Source organism: Alosa sapidissima, chromosome 8 (genome assembly GCF_018492685.1).
Source record: "Alosa sapidissima isolate fAloSap1 chromosome 8, fAloSap1.pri, whole genome shotgun sequence".
Lineage (NCBI taxonomy): Eukaryota > Metazoa > Chordata > Actinopteri > Clupeiformes > Clupeidae > Alosa > Alosa sapidissima.
In genome coordinates this window covers 3067535-3082443 of record NC_055964.1, presented here as the reverse complement: position 1 = coordinate 3082443, position 14909 = coordinate 3067535, and the positions used below count along the sequence as shown (strand labels likewise).

The following is a 14909-nucleotide window of genomic DNA, read 5'->3' as shown; positions in this document are numbered from 1 at the left end:
AGTGCTAGCATATGCGAGCCGGTCACTCTCTGGTGCAGAGAAGAACTATTCAACCACTGAGCGTGAGTGTCTAGCTGTGATGTGGGCGCTAGAGAGATGGAGACACTACTTAGAGGGAAAACCGTTTATAGTGGTGACCGATCATTCCTCTCTTCTTTGGGTGTTCAACACCACTAAAGCAAACTCTCGTCTGGTGCGTTGGGCCTTACGTCTGCAGGAGTTTTGTTTCACCATAGAGTACAGGAAGGGTAAATTGAACGCTGCTCCTGACGCGCTCTCCCGTGCAACCTGCCTTGGCGGTGAGAGTTCCTTGGCTGTGTGCAGTGCAGATTTAGACAAGCTTGTTCCATTCCCTTTGACTGACGATGACGTGTGGAAAGCACAACAGGAAGATCCTGAAAGTCAGGGGCTATACAGAATGGTAACTGAGGCAGAGAGCACCACTGGTCCGTGTGCCTTAGAGTATGCAATTGTGGAAGATAAGGTCTATCGTAAAACTGTGCATCCTCAGCGGGGTACACATTATCAGATCTTTGTCCCCAGACCATTGCGTGACTCTGTACTCAGAGCTTACCATGACAGCCCACTGAGTGGACATTTGGGTCGTTATAAAACTCTGAAAAGAGTAATGGATGTGGCTTACTGGCCAAAGATGTGGAAGGATGTTGGAGATTATGTCCAGACCTGTCGTGTTTGCCAGACCCATAAGCCAGAGTGTGTCAAACCTGCTGGTTACTTGCAGCAGACTGAAGTTTCAGAACCATGGCAGATGCTTGGTCTTGATCTCATGGGTCCTTTGCCGCAAAGTTCTCTGAGGAACACCCAGTTACTGGTAGTGGTAGATTACTACACAAGGTGGGTTGAACTCTTCCCACTACGTCAAGCTACTGCAGAGGCAATTAGCAAATGTCTGCTTAAGGACATTTTCACTCGTTGGGGTGTCCCGCAGTACATTTTATCAGATCGTGGGCCGCAGTTTGTGTCTGATGTCTTTAAAGACCTTTGTGATCGCTGGGGTGTGGTGAAAAAACTAACAACTGCTTACCACCCGCAGACCAACCTCACTGAAAGGGTGAATCGTACCCTTAAGACGATGTTGAGCTCGTATGTGGGTGATCAGCACAAACTATGGGATAAACACCTCCCAGAACTGCGTTTTGCCATCAACACTGCTGTGCAGGAATCCACTGGCCATTCACCTGCTGAGTTACTGCTCAGAGGTAAAGTAATGGGACCGTTTGATAGGGTGTTACAGCCTCAGTCACATCACAGAGCTCCGCGAGATCTTGAACATCTCCGGTTGCTAGTAGCCAAGAACTTGGCAAAAGCAAAAGAAAAACAGAAAAGAAATTACGACAAAACTCGTCGGGAAATTACCTACGACAACAAAGAGCGAGTGTGGATGAGAGCTTATCCCTTGTCTCAAGCGTCTCGTGGTTTCTCGGCAAAGTTGGCTCCTAAATGGGTTGGACCCTATAGAGTTGTGTCAAAGTTAGGACCTGTCAACTATCAAGTGGTGAGAGAAGATTCTGGGGAGGACTTGCGTACAGTCCATGTGAGCCGCCTTAAGCAATGCTTCCCCACTGCTGCTGAAGTTGACCGTAGAGAACGGGAGCAACTTTTGAAAATCTTTTCGGAACCTGATGTTGATGAGTTCCTAGGTTTCATTTAGGATGTCCTAAGATCAACTTTTCTTGTTTCTGTTCTTTCTTAGGTATAGACACCTATTGAATATCTTGTAATATGGGTGGTCCACTTTTGTCCTTTTTTAAGGGGAGAAGAGTGTGGCGATCAAACCTGACCCCCTATAATAAAGTAATGTAATGAAAACATGGCAGCTACATACGGAAGATGGTCAGCGTCTATAAATAACAGCCCAGGTAGCGCTGTCTCCGCCTCTCTCGTTTCCTCTACCGGTGTTTCGTCTGCTGTGTGTTTGGTTCGCTGGTGTTGCCCTGCGTAGGCTGAACGTGACGACAGGTAGAGTGTTTTGCCTTGTGAGAGCGGCCTGGTTTGGTCCTTGTCTCGGACGCTCCGTGAGTATTGCCTAGCCTCAAAGAACTGTCTTTCCATTGTTCGGCAGGTTGATAACTCCACCGAGTTGTTCAGAGTTTTGTGCGTGTTTGGTCTAGTCCAAACCGAGCTCCGTGATCACTTTGCAATAACGAACTGTTTTATCATTGTTCAGCAAGCGATCACGGCAGCAAAGTTGTTGTTCCTGGCCTGTCGGCCTGTCTTACCCCATTCGTTCCGTGATCTCCTTGCGCTGTAATTGTCTTATCATTGTTTGCAGGAGTCACGCAACGTGGGTAAGCTAGTAGTTTTGTGCGAGTTGTTTGGTCCTTTGGTGTGCACTCCATTCGCTCCGTGATCTCCTTGCATTAGAACTGTTTTACCATTGTTTGCAGGAGACACGCGACAGTAGCGAGGTTGTAGCAGCTGGCCCACTTCTCTGTGTTGTCCTGTGCTCTTTAAAAGCGCTCTTGTTGTTTAGTCGTGAGCGGCGCGACTTTAAGTTGAATATAGATTACATAGGCTACTGGGGAGGGTTTCCTTAGGGGTTTTCCTGGGGATTATTATTTTGTCTTTTGGGGATATTTTTATTTCTACATTTTCCTTTCCTCCGGCGCCGGCCTGCCTTTATTGTAATCTAATCTAAACTGTAAACTGAAAGCAATCACGTTTGTGCTCTAGTTTTGGAGAGCTCTTCTTTTGTTAAGTGATTTTGCTATTTAATGTTGTTTTGTTTATTGGTTTATCCACACTGGGAGCTTTGAAGCAGTCGGCTATGTTATAGTAGCCAATTAGTTATAGCCTGTTTAACCTGTTTGAATTTATTGTGGCCTTAGGCCGAAGAGGTCTTTTTTGACCGAAGATACTTTTCGTTTTTGGACCTTTTTGCGTCTTGCCTTTTTGCATTTTTTGTCGAGGCTACCGCCTACCGCCTCCTAGTGGCCTGACCTAAAAATAGGCTGAATGGACTGCTGCTGCTGTTGTGATTTGTTTGCTTGTGTGGTGTTCATGTGTGTCCTGAACAATATATTCCACTTTTGAACACACCTGTTTGCATTTCTTGAAGTCTTTTAGTTAGAGTTAAAATCATTTAATGTTTGTGGTGCTTTATAAAGCCATTTAGTTATTATTTCTTAACTTTAGTTTATCTTCACTCTGTCTGAGTGGTGGTGGATAAATCCACCTGGCGCCCAACCGTTACGCTACCCCACTACCGCCACAACGTTACTATGAAAATTCAAAGAGACCCGTCAGTGATGTTTGTCACACATTCTTTATCATTCCTGCATAACAAATTGCATTTTATCACTGACAGTCGGAGGCTTTCTGGTGGAGAATCCTCCAACACCATGTCAATGACACAACTGGCTATTCCCTAGCTTCTCTTAGGACCATGCTGCCCGTTGATGTAAACATGGAATCAGTTCCGGAGTGGGGCGTGGCCAACAACAGCTCATTTGTATTTAAGGCAGCAGGCCCCAGAAACAGCCTATTCTGAAAGGGACAGCAAACAGCTTCAGGGACATGTTTTGTGCAACCCATAGGCCTATTTTGACTTGTTGAAAAAGAAATATAATATGAGCACTTATCTAATATAGCATTATCTGATGGTTCACTGTCAAGTCAAGTCAAGTTTATTTATATAGCACATTTCATACACAGAGGTCATTCAATGTGCTTTACATAAACAAAACCAAACAATAATAACAAATAAAAGCATAGAAGGGCAATATAGTCAAAGAATAGTTAAAAGGTAAAGATCATAATAAAAAGAAAACATAAAACGCAAGGTAACATCATTTAAAAATAAAGAATAATTAGTAAGCAAAAACAAAGGCAAAAGTAGTAAAAAAAGTAATAAAAGACAAGGTAGAATAATTATCAAGGCAGATTCAGAATTTGTAACTCGGCACAGTTAGCAGAAAGCATCTGAGAACAGTTTGGTCTTAAGTCTAGATTTAAAACTGGCTACAGTTGGGGCCTTAATGTCATCCGAAAGTTGGTTCCACAGCTGAGCCGCATAGCAGCTAAAAGCTGCTTCACCATGTTTAGTTCTAACTGGAGGTTTTACTAGCAGGTTTTTCACCTGGGACCTGAGAGGACGAGAAGGTGTGCACTGTTGAAGCATGTCTGACAAGTATTTAGGTCCTGCTCCATTTACTGATTTATAAACAAGCAATAGTGCTTTAAAGTCAATTCTGTGACTTACTGGAAGCCAGTGCAAGCACTTAAGAATTGGAGTAATGTGGTCAGTTCTTTTAGTTTTTAGAGTCCTAGCTGCTGCATTTTGTATCACCTGAAGCTGTTTAATAGTCTTTTTAGGAAGGCCTGTGAACAGTCCATTGCAGTAATCAACCCTGCTGGAGATAAATGCATGAATGAGTTTTTCTAAGTCATGTTTTGACATCAGCCCTCTGAGTTTGGCAATATTTTTGAGGTGGTAAAATCGCTTTCATGTGGCTGTTGAAATTTAGATCACTGTCAATTAATACACCAAGATTTTTAAGTATCCTTTGCCTTGTGTCAAGGAGAGTGGCAACCCTAAGTCTTTCCTCATTTTTACCAAATATAATTACTTCAGTTTTTTCTTTGTTCAGCTGAAGAAAATTGAGACATCCAGGTGTTGATTTGTTCTATACACTGACACATAGATTCAAGAGGACCATAGTCGTTTGGTGATAGAGCTAAGTAAATTTGTGTGTCATCTGCATAGCTATGATATGAAATCAAATTATTTTGAATGATTTGTCCAAGTGGGAGCATATAGAGGTTGAATAATAGTGGCCCCAAGATCGACCCCTGGGGAACACCACAGGTCAAGGACGTTGGTGATGAGGTACAGTTTCCGATGGCAACAAAGAAGCTCCTTTCTTGTAGATATGATTTTAGCCAGCTGATAACTATGCCTGTAAATCCAACCCAGTGTTCTAGTCTGTGTAGTAAAATATTGTGATCAACAGTGTCAAATGCTGCACTAAGGTCCAGTAGCACTAGGACTGATGTTTTACCTGAATCTGTGTTGAGGCGTATGTCATTGGAAACTTTAATGAATCACTGTGTCGATGGCTTTACAAAAAAGCCTGCACATTTTCTGGCTTGAGGGATGAGCGAAGGCAGGTCCCCATATTTCCCCCTGTGCTTAATACCCGCTCAACACAACAACAGATTATTTGAAGAAGAAAAAAAGTAATGTAGCCTATATAATGAATATTTTGATTATTGATTATTTATCATTATTTGATGGTGATATTCACCATATGAGTGTAGCAAAACTCTACCAAAAAAAAAACAGTTATTTTAATTTTCAGTGCCTTTCGGTACTTTGGGGCTTTTGTTAGTTTCTATCAGAGCTAGTGAGCAGAGCTGAGCGGTGCGAATATCCCGCTCCTCGCTGAGGTGGCTGTTCCTCGGCCGCTCCTCCGCTCAAATTCACGTCAGGTCGCTCCGCTCAATTTCGCTCCCCGCTCCACTTCAAAATCCTCCCGCTCCAGTGAAATCACTCCACGCTCGCTCCAATTTAAAAGAGGGAGAAATAATCTACAAGCCAAATTGTCACATTAAACGAAAAACTTAAATCCCAAAGAACTAAGAGCAATGGCAATATATTTCACTCGTAGAACATTTATTTTAAAGGGACACCAGGCAAGCTTGATGCTTTTTCTCTACGAAACTCCCCCTCCCTCGGTCTGAAGCTCTTTTCCTTTTCTTTGCATCTTCCGTCAAGGGTTTTTTCGCTGCTTCTTCGGTGGCTCTGTAATACACACGTTTGCAACAATCGCTAGCGTTTCGTTAGCCTGCCTCTGTGCTGTATGCAGGATGTAAACTGATCCTGCTTCGGTCGGTGGGTACGATACACTGAACTTGCAAGCGGGATATTCTTCCTACAGGCAGTAGGGGCGGGCGAGAGAGTCTTCATTTGCCCTGTAATGAGTAATTTAACAATATACCGACTTACGAAGATGAGTAATTAACACGAAAACGTTGCCTGGTGTCCCTTTAAAATATAGTGCAACACCAATAGTGCAACAACGAACAAGCTTGCCATCGTCAATACTCATAAGCAGGGTAGGAATTTCATGGCGGCCACGACGGCCATGGCCGTCGTAGCCCCTTGCGTTGGCCGTGATGCCCCTTTGAAAATCAGAGGTTTACAGGCCACGGTGGCCTTGGTGCCCCATCTTTCAATATTCTGCTTTGCGTCCTACTAATAGCGATTTTTATTTAGCCTGTGGCCTGTCAAAATAATCTTAGCATTCACAGCGCAAATGAATTTAGTCTTTTAAGCAGTGGAGAAAGTGACAGCGCAAGAAAGAAAGTGCGTCCAAATTCACCCATTCTTCTCAGTTGAACTACTTGCGAAGTAGCCTACTCATCATCACACAGACATCACAAGTATCACATGAAAGAGCTTTTTCTCAGCTTTTAAACGATGTTAGCCGATAATTGCTGAGTTGAACGGTTCGCGAGAAAAGTAAATAATATAATTCAATTTAATCATACATTCTACTGAAGGTTTTGCGTCCATGATCTCCCTACCCATTCATCTCTTATACTTCACGAACCCTTCTTTTAACACATGACACACCATATATCAGAATAAATAGCAGACCTTACCGAACACAAAGGTGTAAAGCAGTCCCCTGTACAGTTAGCTGTTCCAGAGTAATCCAGTTTTGAATTTGCAGTAAATTTCGACATGCATGGATGTCTCCAAATTGTTAGACATGGATGTCTCCAAGTGGTTAAATTGTTCCACATGATTTCATAACGGGCCAAATACAAAATAAATGTTACAAATATCGCCTAGATGTTGGTAAACCAGAGGACAGCTGACTAAGAGTTTGTGAAAGTAGCCTTAAAGATCACAAAATGCTAAGCATGCATCTAGGCTATTTGAGTTTCTTAAAGCTGAGCTGTGCTTAAATTGTTCAATACATGATTTCATAGCAGGCCAAATATAAAATAAATGTTATATATAGCCTAAATATCTGTAATTATTAGATGATCAGATGATTTACAGTTCTATGTAATATGTCATGTTTCATGTTTTGTAATGTTTCATACAGTGATGCAGGTCTACTGCAGTGAATAGGCTAAATACAACTTTGATCATTTTTATATGCTACTACTGTATAGTTAACTTTGGCCTTGTTGCCCTGACATGTGGCCTTTGTGCCCCCCACCAAATATGCCCAACTGAAGGCCAAGTGGCCTTGCCCCCAGAATGGTGAAATTCCAAGCCTGCTCATAAGCCTAAAACTAAAGGGATCAATGTGATTAATTGCCTAAAGAATACAGGCTTAGCATGCACGTTTTACTTTAGCCTTCTACTTGATAGGAAGGTAGCATATTCAAATTGCTCACGTTTTTTTCTTTGCTCTCCATAGCACACTCTAATGTTTCCGCAAAATGTGTCTTCTTACATTCCAAAATTAATCTTTACTCACTGAAACAGTGTCATCACATGGTTGTTCTTGCTCTACATTATTAGTATTTAGTTGTTGTGTAGAAATAGTAGGCCTACACTTGTATGACTATCAGTTTCCTTTCTAAAATATTTAACGAACTCCATCCCCATCAACAAACTTACAATGGCCAATCTTTGAAATTTAACGGTCTTGGTTTTATTAGGAAGACATGAATTATCAGTGGATTTGGGCATGCATGCCTCAGACCCGTGGTGTGAGCAGTATCAGAGCGAAATTGGAGCGGATCAGAGCGGATGCTCCGGCCTCTAAATTAAAAAGCGGATTTTTTCAAAAAGGAATTTATAAACATTTTCTATAAACCAGTTATGATTCTTCATGCATATTTAAGAGAAACTAGCATATTGATTAATTCTCCTAAGTTTTATAATGAAATCATTTAAAATATTTGCACCCATATTTTTCGATGATCATACAAATAATTAAGTATAATGTGTATTTAAAGAAATTGAATATCACTAACTAAATCCATTGTAACCATAGAAAAAACTGTTGGTAGTGACAGAACATGTTTTTTCATGTTACCTTCCTTCATTAGATTTTAAAAAAAAGAATCATTACACATGATCGACAGATGAATCAAAATCTTTATAGATGATAAAAAAGCAAGTAACAAGTAAGCATAAAAGAAAATAATGTGCTTCTTACATGTGTTTCATTTACATTTAGACTAAAATATTAAAAGTTGTCATTCTCATTCAGTGCGACGACGGATGGTACAAGTAGGACACAACGGGTGAATTTTGTTGCACTGAATGACAATTTTGGGTTTCTGAATGACCATTTACTTCCATCTTTTTTCAGGTGAGCCTTCCTCACAGGCCTTGGTTAAGGCCATCTATTTAATATTCCTCTTCATTATCGCTTCTCTGCTGGGATCTCCATGGACACAGATCAGGCAGGCATTGAGCAATACTGAACTTTAAACTATCGGTAGCAGATATGTACACAATAGAAAATCTAATAGAGGACCCCATTAATACTTCTGCTATGTTTTGAACCATGTTATCAATGAACTGAACTGACTTTTCCCGTTTGATTTTGGAAAATACTATGTTTTTTTCTCTGTTTATGTAAATAAATGTAGATATTATTATGTATGTAAGTGCCAATAATGTAAGAGGATGAATTTTGTGTGTGTGTCTGTGTGTGTGTGTCTTTCATATTTTTGGGTAGAACTGAACAAGGGGTTTCTGTGCAGAAACTGAGATATGATTTCAGGAATAGAAGCAGTAGGATGTCCAGAATTGTTTTCCCATTCATTTTAGAGAGAATACAGAAACTTGTACAATAAAGTTCTTTGCAGCACAGAGACGTGCAGTAAATTCCCCTCAGATGGTGATATTTTAACAGATAGTGGAATGCAATTGCATAAAGGTGTCAATAAATACCAATCTTTTATAAAACCTAAAATCTGAAAATTGTTCTCAACCTCAAAAATAAACTCCCCTTCTTTATTCAGACCAAAGAAAATCACTGCTTTATTTATGTCTATTACCCTCCTGTTCTTTACCTCTGTGCTAACACTGTAGCTGTAGAATTGAGCTTATGACTCCAGCCTATGAAAGACATTGAGGCAAAATCATGGTCAGTGCACAATTTATTTGAATACATTTGTTACTTTTTTCCCCAAATAAATCACAACCCTTCATGTGTTAATTTTACAACACCAAAGTTTATTTTAGGTCTTCACAGAACTGTCTTTAGTCTGCTGGGCCATTTCTATAGTATTTTTGCACTTGCTTGACAGCAATGTATCAGAACTAGAAAACGTAGAAGTTATCTAGTATAAGAAAGACATGCTGTGTATGAAATGTATTCAAGTAAAAAGAAATATAATTTATATATATATATATATATATTATATATATATCCTGTAACTTTAGAGCTAGTGTGCAATACCAATCACTATGGGATGTGCTTTCTCATTCCATTTTTTTTTACATACTATCAGTTAGGCCTACACACTTTTGAGTTGCCTGTTTTCTTTTTTTTTCTTTTTTTTATTGCAAACACCATTGACATTACAGAAAATGCAACACTACGACATGCACAAGAATACTACATAAGACAAACAGATGTACATTACACAAACACATACTGTAACTTAACAAGACATCACATTGACTTGGCTTCTTAACACAACATAACATTAATAACAGAAAGGCTAAGGATGATTTGCGTCCAGGATGATTACAGATATGATTATCAGGGATGAAATTGATGACCGGAATGAAAAGAAGGGGGGATGGGGGGGGGTGCGGATGGTAGCTCTGAGAGTGTGAATAAGGTGGTGTTGGGATGGGGGTGAGGGGTAGTGAGTGTGTGAGGATGTATGTGTGTGCATATGTGTAAGGCTGGCTTGCTGTTGGGCCAGGAGGAGAGAAGCTGGAACACAGAGAGGGAGGGTTTCAGAGGAGAGGAGTTGTAATTATTCTGTTAAAGATGAGTGTAATAATAAGAATAACTGATTGCCAACCTGGGCACCCATTAATGGCCACAGTTTCACCCAGCCCCCGCAGTTATGCGGCGACGAGCTGACAGAGGGGAGGACCTGCGTGCCACCCAGGCCCCCAGCATATCACACATCCCCCACTACCACGACCAACCACACCTCGCCCCCAGACCTCCACCCAACACGCCACTCTTGACCTAAATATGTATGTGAATGGCTAGGTTGAGGGCTCTATCTAGTGTGTAGCATTAAAAGAAGTGGGCATGCATGGTGAATATCTGTCAGGATTTTCCCATGCACACCACACTTACCCTGTGTAAGATGTATGCCTCCTCTGTAATGTGTGCATTAAAATAAGTGAGGCATGCAGATAGACACCTGATGAGGCATCTACCTGCACTCCACTCTTACCCTAGCCTGTTTTGTAGTTTTTGTTTATGTTTGATTAATGTCACCTAACATGTAGTGCAATTAAAAGAGAGTAAAGCGTGCTGTGTGCTTCCAGGACAAGGCGTGTGCATGAGCGTATGAGGAGGGTGCACAACGGGGGCCCAGGGCCAATAGATAACCCACAGGACCCAACCAATGCCAAATCCACACAGCGACCCGCCAGGACCGAGTCTCCCAAGCCATCCAATGGGGCCCCGGCAGAATAACGATGAGAGAGGCAGAGAAAAAGAGTGAAATTAGTAAAGTTATCAGAGAATGTAAATAAAAGGGGGAGGGGAAGAAGTGGATGCTATTTATATTACTACTACTACTAATAATAATAATAATAATAATAATAACAATAATAGTTCCAGCTACCATCCCCTGCCCAGTGCATGAATGTATGTGTCTGGGTTATTTTGTGTGCAGTGAGAGCATAGATCCGAACCAAACCCCATTTTAGCCAATTTATGTGCAGTGAAGTGAAATCTGTGAAGAACCTTGTATTGTATTAGTTGTAGATTACTATTATTTGTCATGAGGTAGATGTTTTTGCACATTTTGGTCCAGAAGTCGGCACCGGGAGTAATTGATAAGTCTGATTCCCATTTGTGATATGGCAGGCCAATTGTTTTTTCTGAACGAGATATAATTTTGTAAATTTGGGAGAGTATTTTTTTGGGAGAGGGAATATTAAGCAGCTCTGAGATTGGTGGGGGAATGTCAAGGTTAGCTGTCTGGATGTTAATTTTTCCTAGGATAGATGATTTAATTTGCAGTTATTGTAAGAAGTGTTTACTCTCGATGCCGTGCTTCTGGACGAAACAGGAAAATGAGGCCAGATTATTGTCTTGAAGAATGTGCTGAAAGTGAGTGATGCCCTTTCCCATCCATGTGTGAAAGTTAAGTGTTTTTTTATTGACAGTGAAATCTGGGTTATTACAAATCAGGGTGCGAATTGATGGTGCTATAGGTGAATCAGTGATGTGGTAGAATCTCCACCAGGCTGTCAGAGTAGGTGAAATTGTTGGGGCTTTGGATGGATGTTTTTTGATTGACTGACTGCAGAAAGGGAGATCTGAGATTTTAATTTCTTTACAGATTGTTTGTTCTAGGTCTAACCAGGTGTTGTCTGAGGGGGTGGGGTGTAGCCATTTGTAGATGAAGTGGAGCTGGTTGGCCAGGGCTGGAAGTGTGGGGCCTCTAGTCCTCCCAGTGCTTTTGGTTTTTGGAGAGTGGTGAGTTTGATCCTTGGGGTCTTATCTTTCCAGTAGAATTTAGTGATTAATGAATCAAGAGACTTAAACCAGAGTGGGGTGGGCTGGGTTGAAATCATAGAGAGTAAATAGTTTATTTTGGGCAGTATTGTCATTTTGATTACTGAGATTCTGTCCATGATGGATAATGGGAGGTTCTTCCAGCGTTGAAGGTCATCATCTACAGTATTGAAGTGAGAGGGGAATAATTTAGGCTAAATAAGTCTGACAGCCTGGGGGAGACTTTTATCCCTAAGTAAGTGATATAGTTAGTGGGATAGGTGAAGATAGGTGAGTGGGATAGGTGAAGAGTTGGCTGTCACATCCCAGCTGTTGGGATGTAATGGGAAAATTGCAGATTTATTCCAATTGATTGAGTATTCAGAAATTTTGGAGAATGTGTCAATGAGTTTGATGGTTTCTTTTACTGATGTTGTGGGGTCTTGAAGAAAGAGAAGAATGTCGTCGGCATAAAGGCTGATTTTATGGTGCATATATGGAGTCTGGACACCCTTGATGAGGGGGTTCTGACGGATGGCAGCTGCTAGGGGTTCAATGAAGATTGTAAATAGGGAGGGGGAGAGTGGGCACCCTTGTCTAGTTCCCCGGTGAAGAGTGAAACTTTGTGATGTTAGTCCATTAGTGATTACTGTGGCTGAAGGAGAGGTGTATAGCAGTTTAATCCAGTTAATGAACGACTCCCCGAAGCCAAACCTCCCTAAAGTGGAAAACAGGAAATTCCAGTTCATCAAATGCTTTTTCTGCGTCCAGAGTTGCTATGATGGTATTATCTTGAAAATTTGTGGAGTGATACATTATGTTAAACAGTCTGCGGGTGTTGGTGGATGAAATTCTGCCTTTAATGAAGCCTGTTTGGTCTGGGTGGATAATGGATGGGGTGACCTCTGCTAATCTGTGTGCTATAGCATTTTTGCGATTATCTTATTGTCCACATTGAGGAGAGAGATTGGCCAGTAGCTGGATGGCAATGTTGGGTCCTTATTGGGCTTGAGGAGCAGTGAAATTAAGGCTGTGGTGGAACTAGTTGGAAGACGTCCTTTCTGTTTTGATTCATTAATCATTCTGGTGAAAAGTGGAGCTAAGATGGTCCAAAATTGTTTGTAGAACTCAGCAGGGAAGCCATCCGGACCTGGTGCTTTATTATCAGGCATCTGTTTCAGGGCATCAAACAGTTCTTGTTGAGTTATAGGTGATTCCAGGTTATTTATTTGGGTAATTTTGTGGTAATTTGATGCTGTTTGGGAAATAGTCTATGAATTCCTGGTTGGGGTTTATTTCTGAAGAATATAGTTTATTGTAAAACTGGTAAAAAAAACATGATTTATTTCTTCAGGTGAGCTGATTAGCTTCCCTGCTAAGTTCTTTATGACCGGGATTGTTGATTTTTCCTTGTTACGTTGGATTTGATTTGCTAAGTATTTACCTGATTTATTGCTATGGTGCAAGGATTAAAGTTCTCCGTCATAGGACGGATTTCCGTCATTTTGATTTTAGAAATGTCATATTTGAGATCGATGCAGATCCGATGAGAAAAAAAATAGGGGGGGGGCTATCACCTTTGCTTTTCCAAAGAACACATATGGAGGACTATAACGGTCTAAAAGTTGGATTATAGTGACACATTAGAGACAGCTGATGAGGTTGGCCAATCCGTTTAACTTTTTTGGATATGATATTGTGAGCTCTATGTGCGAATTCAGAGAAGAAGCGTAGGCTGTGTTCTTTCCGTGCATCAATGTAGACAATTTCTTACTATCGCGAACTCTTGTCAGGGGAGGTCATTCATTTTGGGTGTCACCTATGACTTGAACAGATAGCCTTCTATGCCACCCGATGTAGGCTACTATTATTGTTACAGTTTTTCATCAATGCAACTAACATTATGTGTAAAGCGACGCAATATAAACCGTAGCCTATGCAATTTATTATCCCGTCTGTTATGACATGTACAACAATGTTTTTCACAATTTGCGACGGAAGGTTTTGACTGAGCGTGTTAGCATAAAAAAATAATAATAATATCACTGTCATCATCGCGAACTGTTGAGTAAGGGGGTCAGTCTGTTTGTGACGCACAGACAGCCTTGTAGCCTATTTTGCTTAGGCCTCACTTTTAACAACAGTAGGTTGTGAGTGTATGTTGACAAAAAATAACCATACAATTAAAATAATCAACTTAAAACTTTGCTATAAAATATTATTCATTTATAGCACAAAACCATAACCAGTAGGCCTACCAGAACCTCGCATATTAGCGTCATGATTTGTGTGCGTCTATTTGGCAAGGCCACTAGCTGACATGGATGCGTTGTTGCTAAAGGAAGGCAGGTGTCAAAAGTTAAAAAATAAATGGAGATGGGCAGCTGTTGGAAACGGGGGAGAACTAACAAGCCATGGTGTAAAGAAATTAAAGCGCCGGGGGTTTGCTTTTGCGCGGTTCGCTGCAAGAAAATTGTTTATGGATGCAATAGGAAAACGTTTTAGCACGCCACCAATCAGAAGACCGCCATAAGGTTAACGTTCGTGCACTTCAGGACATCTTCCCTACCTGGTGCAACTAGCCACCACGACAGAGGTAGGCTACGTTTATCTATGGCTGACCGTTTTTACGTTTAGAAAGTAGGCTACGCATGTTCTTTCATAGCGCAACACGACCTGTCCCTCACCATATCGCAACCGTTTTGTCAACCTTATACAATCTGTTGCTGAAGACAAAAGCACCGTCTCCAGATTGTCGTTATCAAATGCGCAGACCTCCTGCATGAGCACACACAGTATTGCTGCTCATTGGAAAACTGAGTTGTCTGTAAAACTCAAAATTACCATGTTTTCATTAAATGCGGATGAGGCAACAAATGGAAATATGAACAATATCTAGAATGTTCTGATTCGTTACTTTGATGAGGAAATCGGAAGTCTTGCAAACTTGATTTTATAGATTTTACTTGGTGTAGAATTGCATATTAACAAGAAAAAAATCTCCCCTTTAAACACTTTTGGCCTGAAGTAATTAAATAAGAGTGTGTTAAAGCCTTTCTACAATATTGCTGCAGTAGAAAAGAACAGCAATGGCTAATCAGCAATGGTCAGGGATGGTACTAAAATATATTTTTGTTCATCAGGAAAACTCAATCTCAATCAAGAACACTCTCAATTCGCCTTATTCACATGGTGGCCATTGGCGGCTAAAACGAGGCTACAGGGTACACAAACCATAGGATTGTTATGTTCTATGCATTCACCTGTAGG

General features: G+C 40.9%; 1 protein-coding gene across 4 annotated transcripts in view; it reads left to right on the top strand.

Annotated features, from left to right (window-relative positions):
- tctn2 (tectonic family member 2) overlaps window positions 1–8972 on the top strand; it is a 63755-nt gene extending 54783 nt beyond the window's left edge. For 3 of the 4 annotated variants that reach the window (XM_042101893.1, XM_042101890.1, XM_042101889.1), the window contains exon 15: window positions 8304–8972. In XM_042101893.1, the coding sequence (XP_041957827.1) occupies window positions 8304–8425 (122 nt within the window). In that variant the 3' untranslated portion in view covers window positions 8426–8972. Of the gene's footprint in view, window positions 1–3328; window positions 3664–8303 lie in introns of those variants that run through there. The other variant, XM_042101892.1, reaches the window with a different exon arrangement.
- The last annotated feature ends 5937 nt before the right edge of the window (window positions 8973–14909 follow it).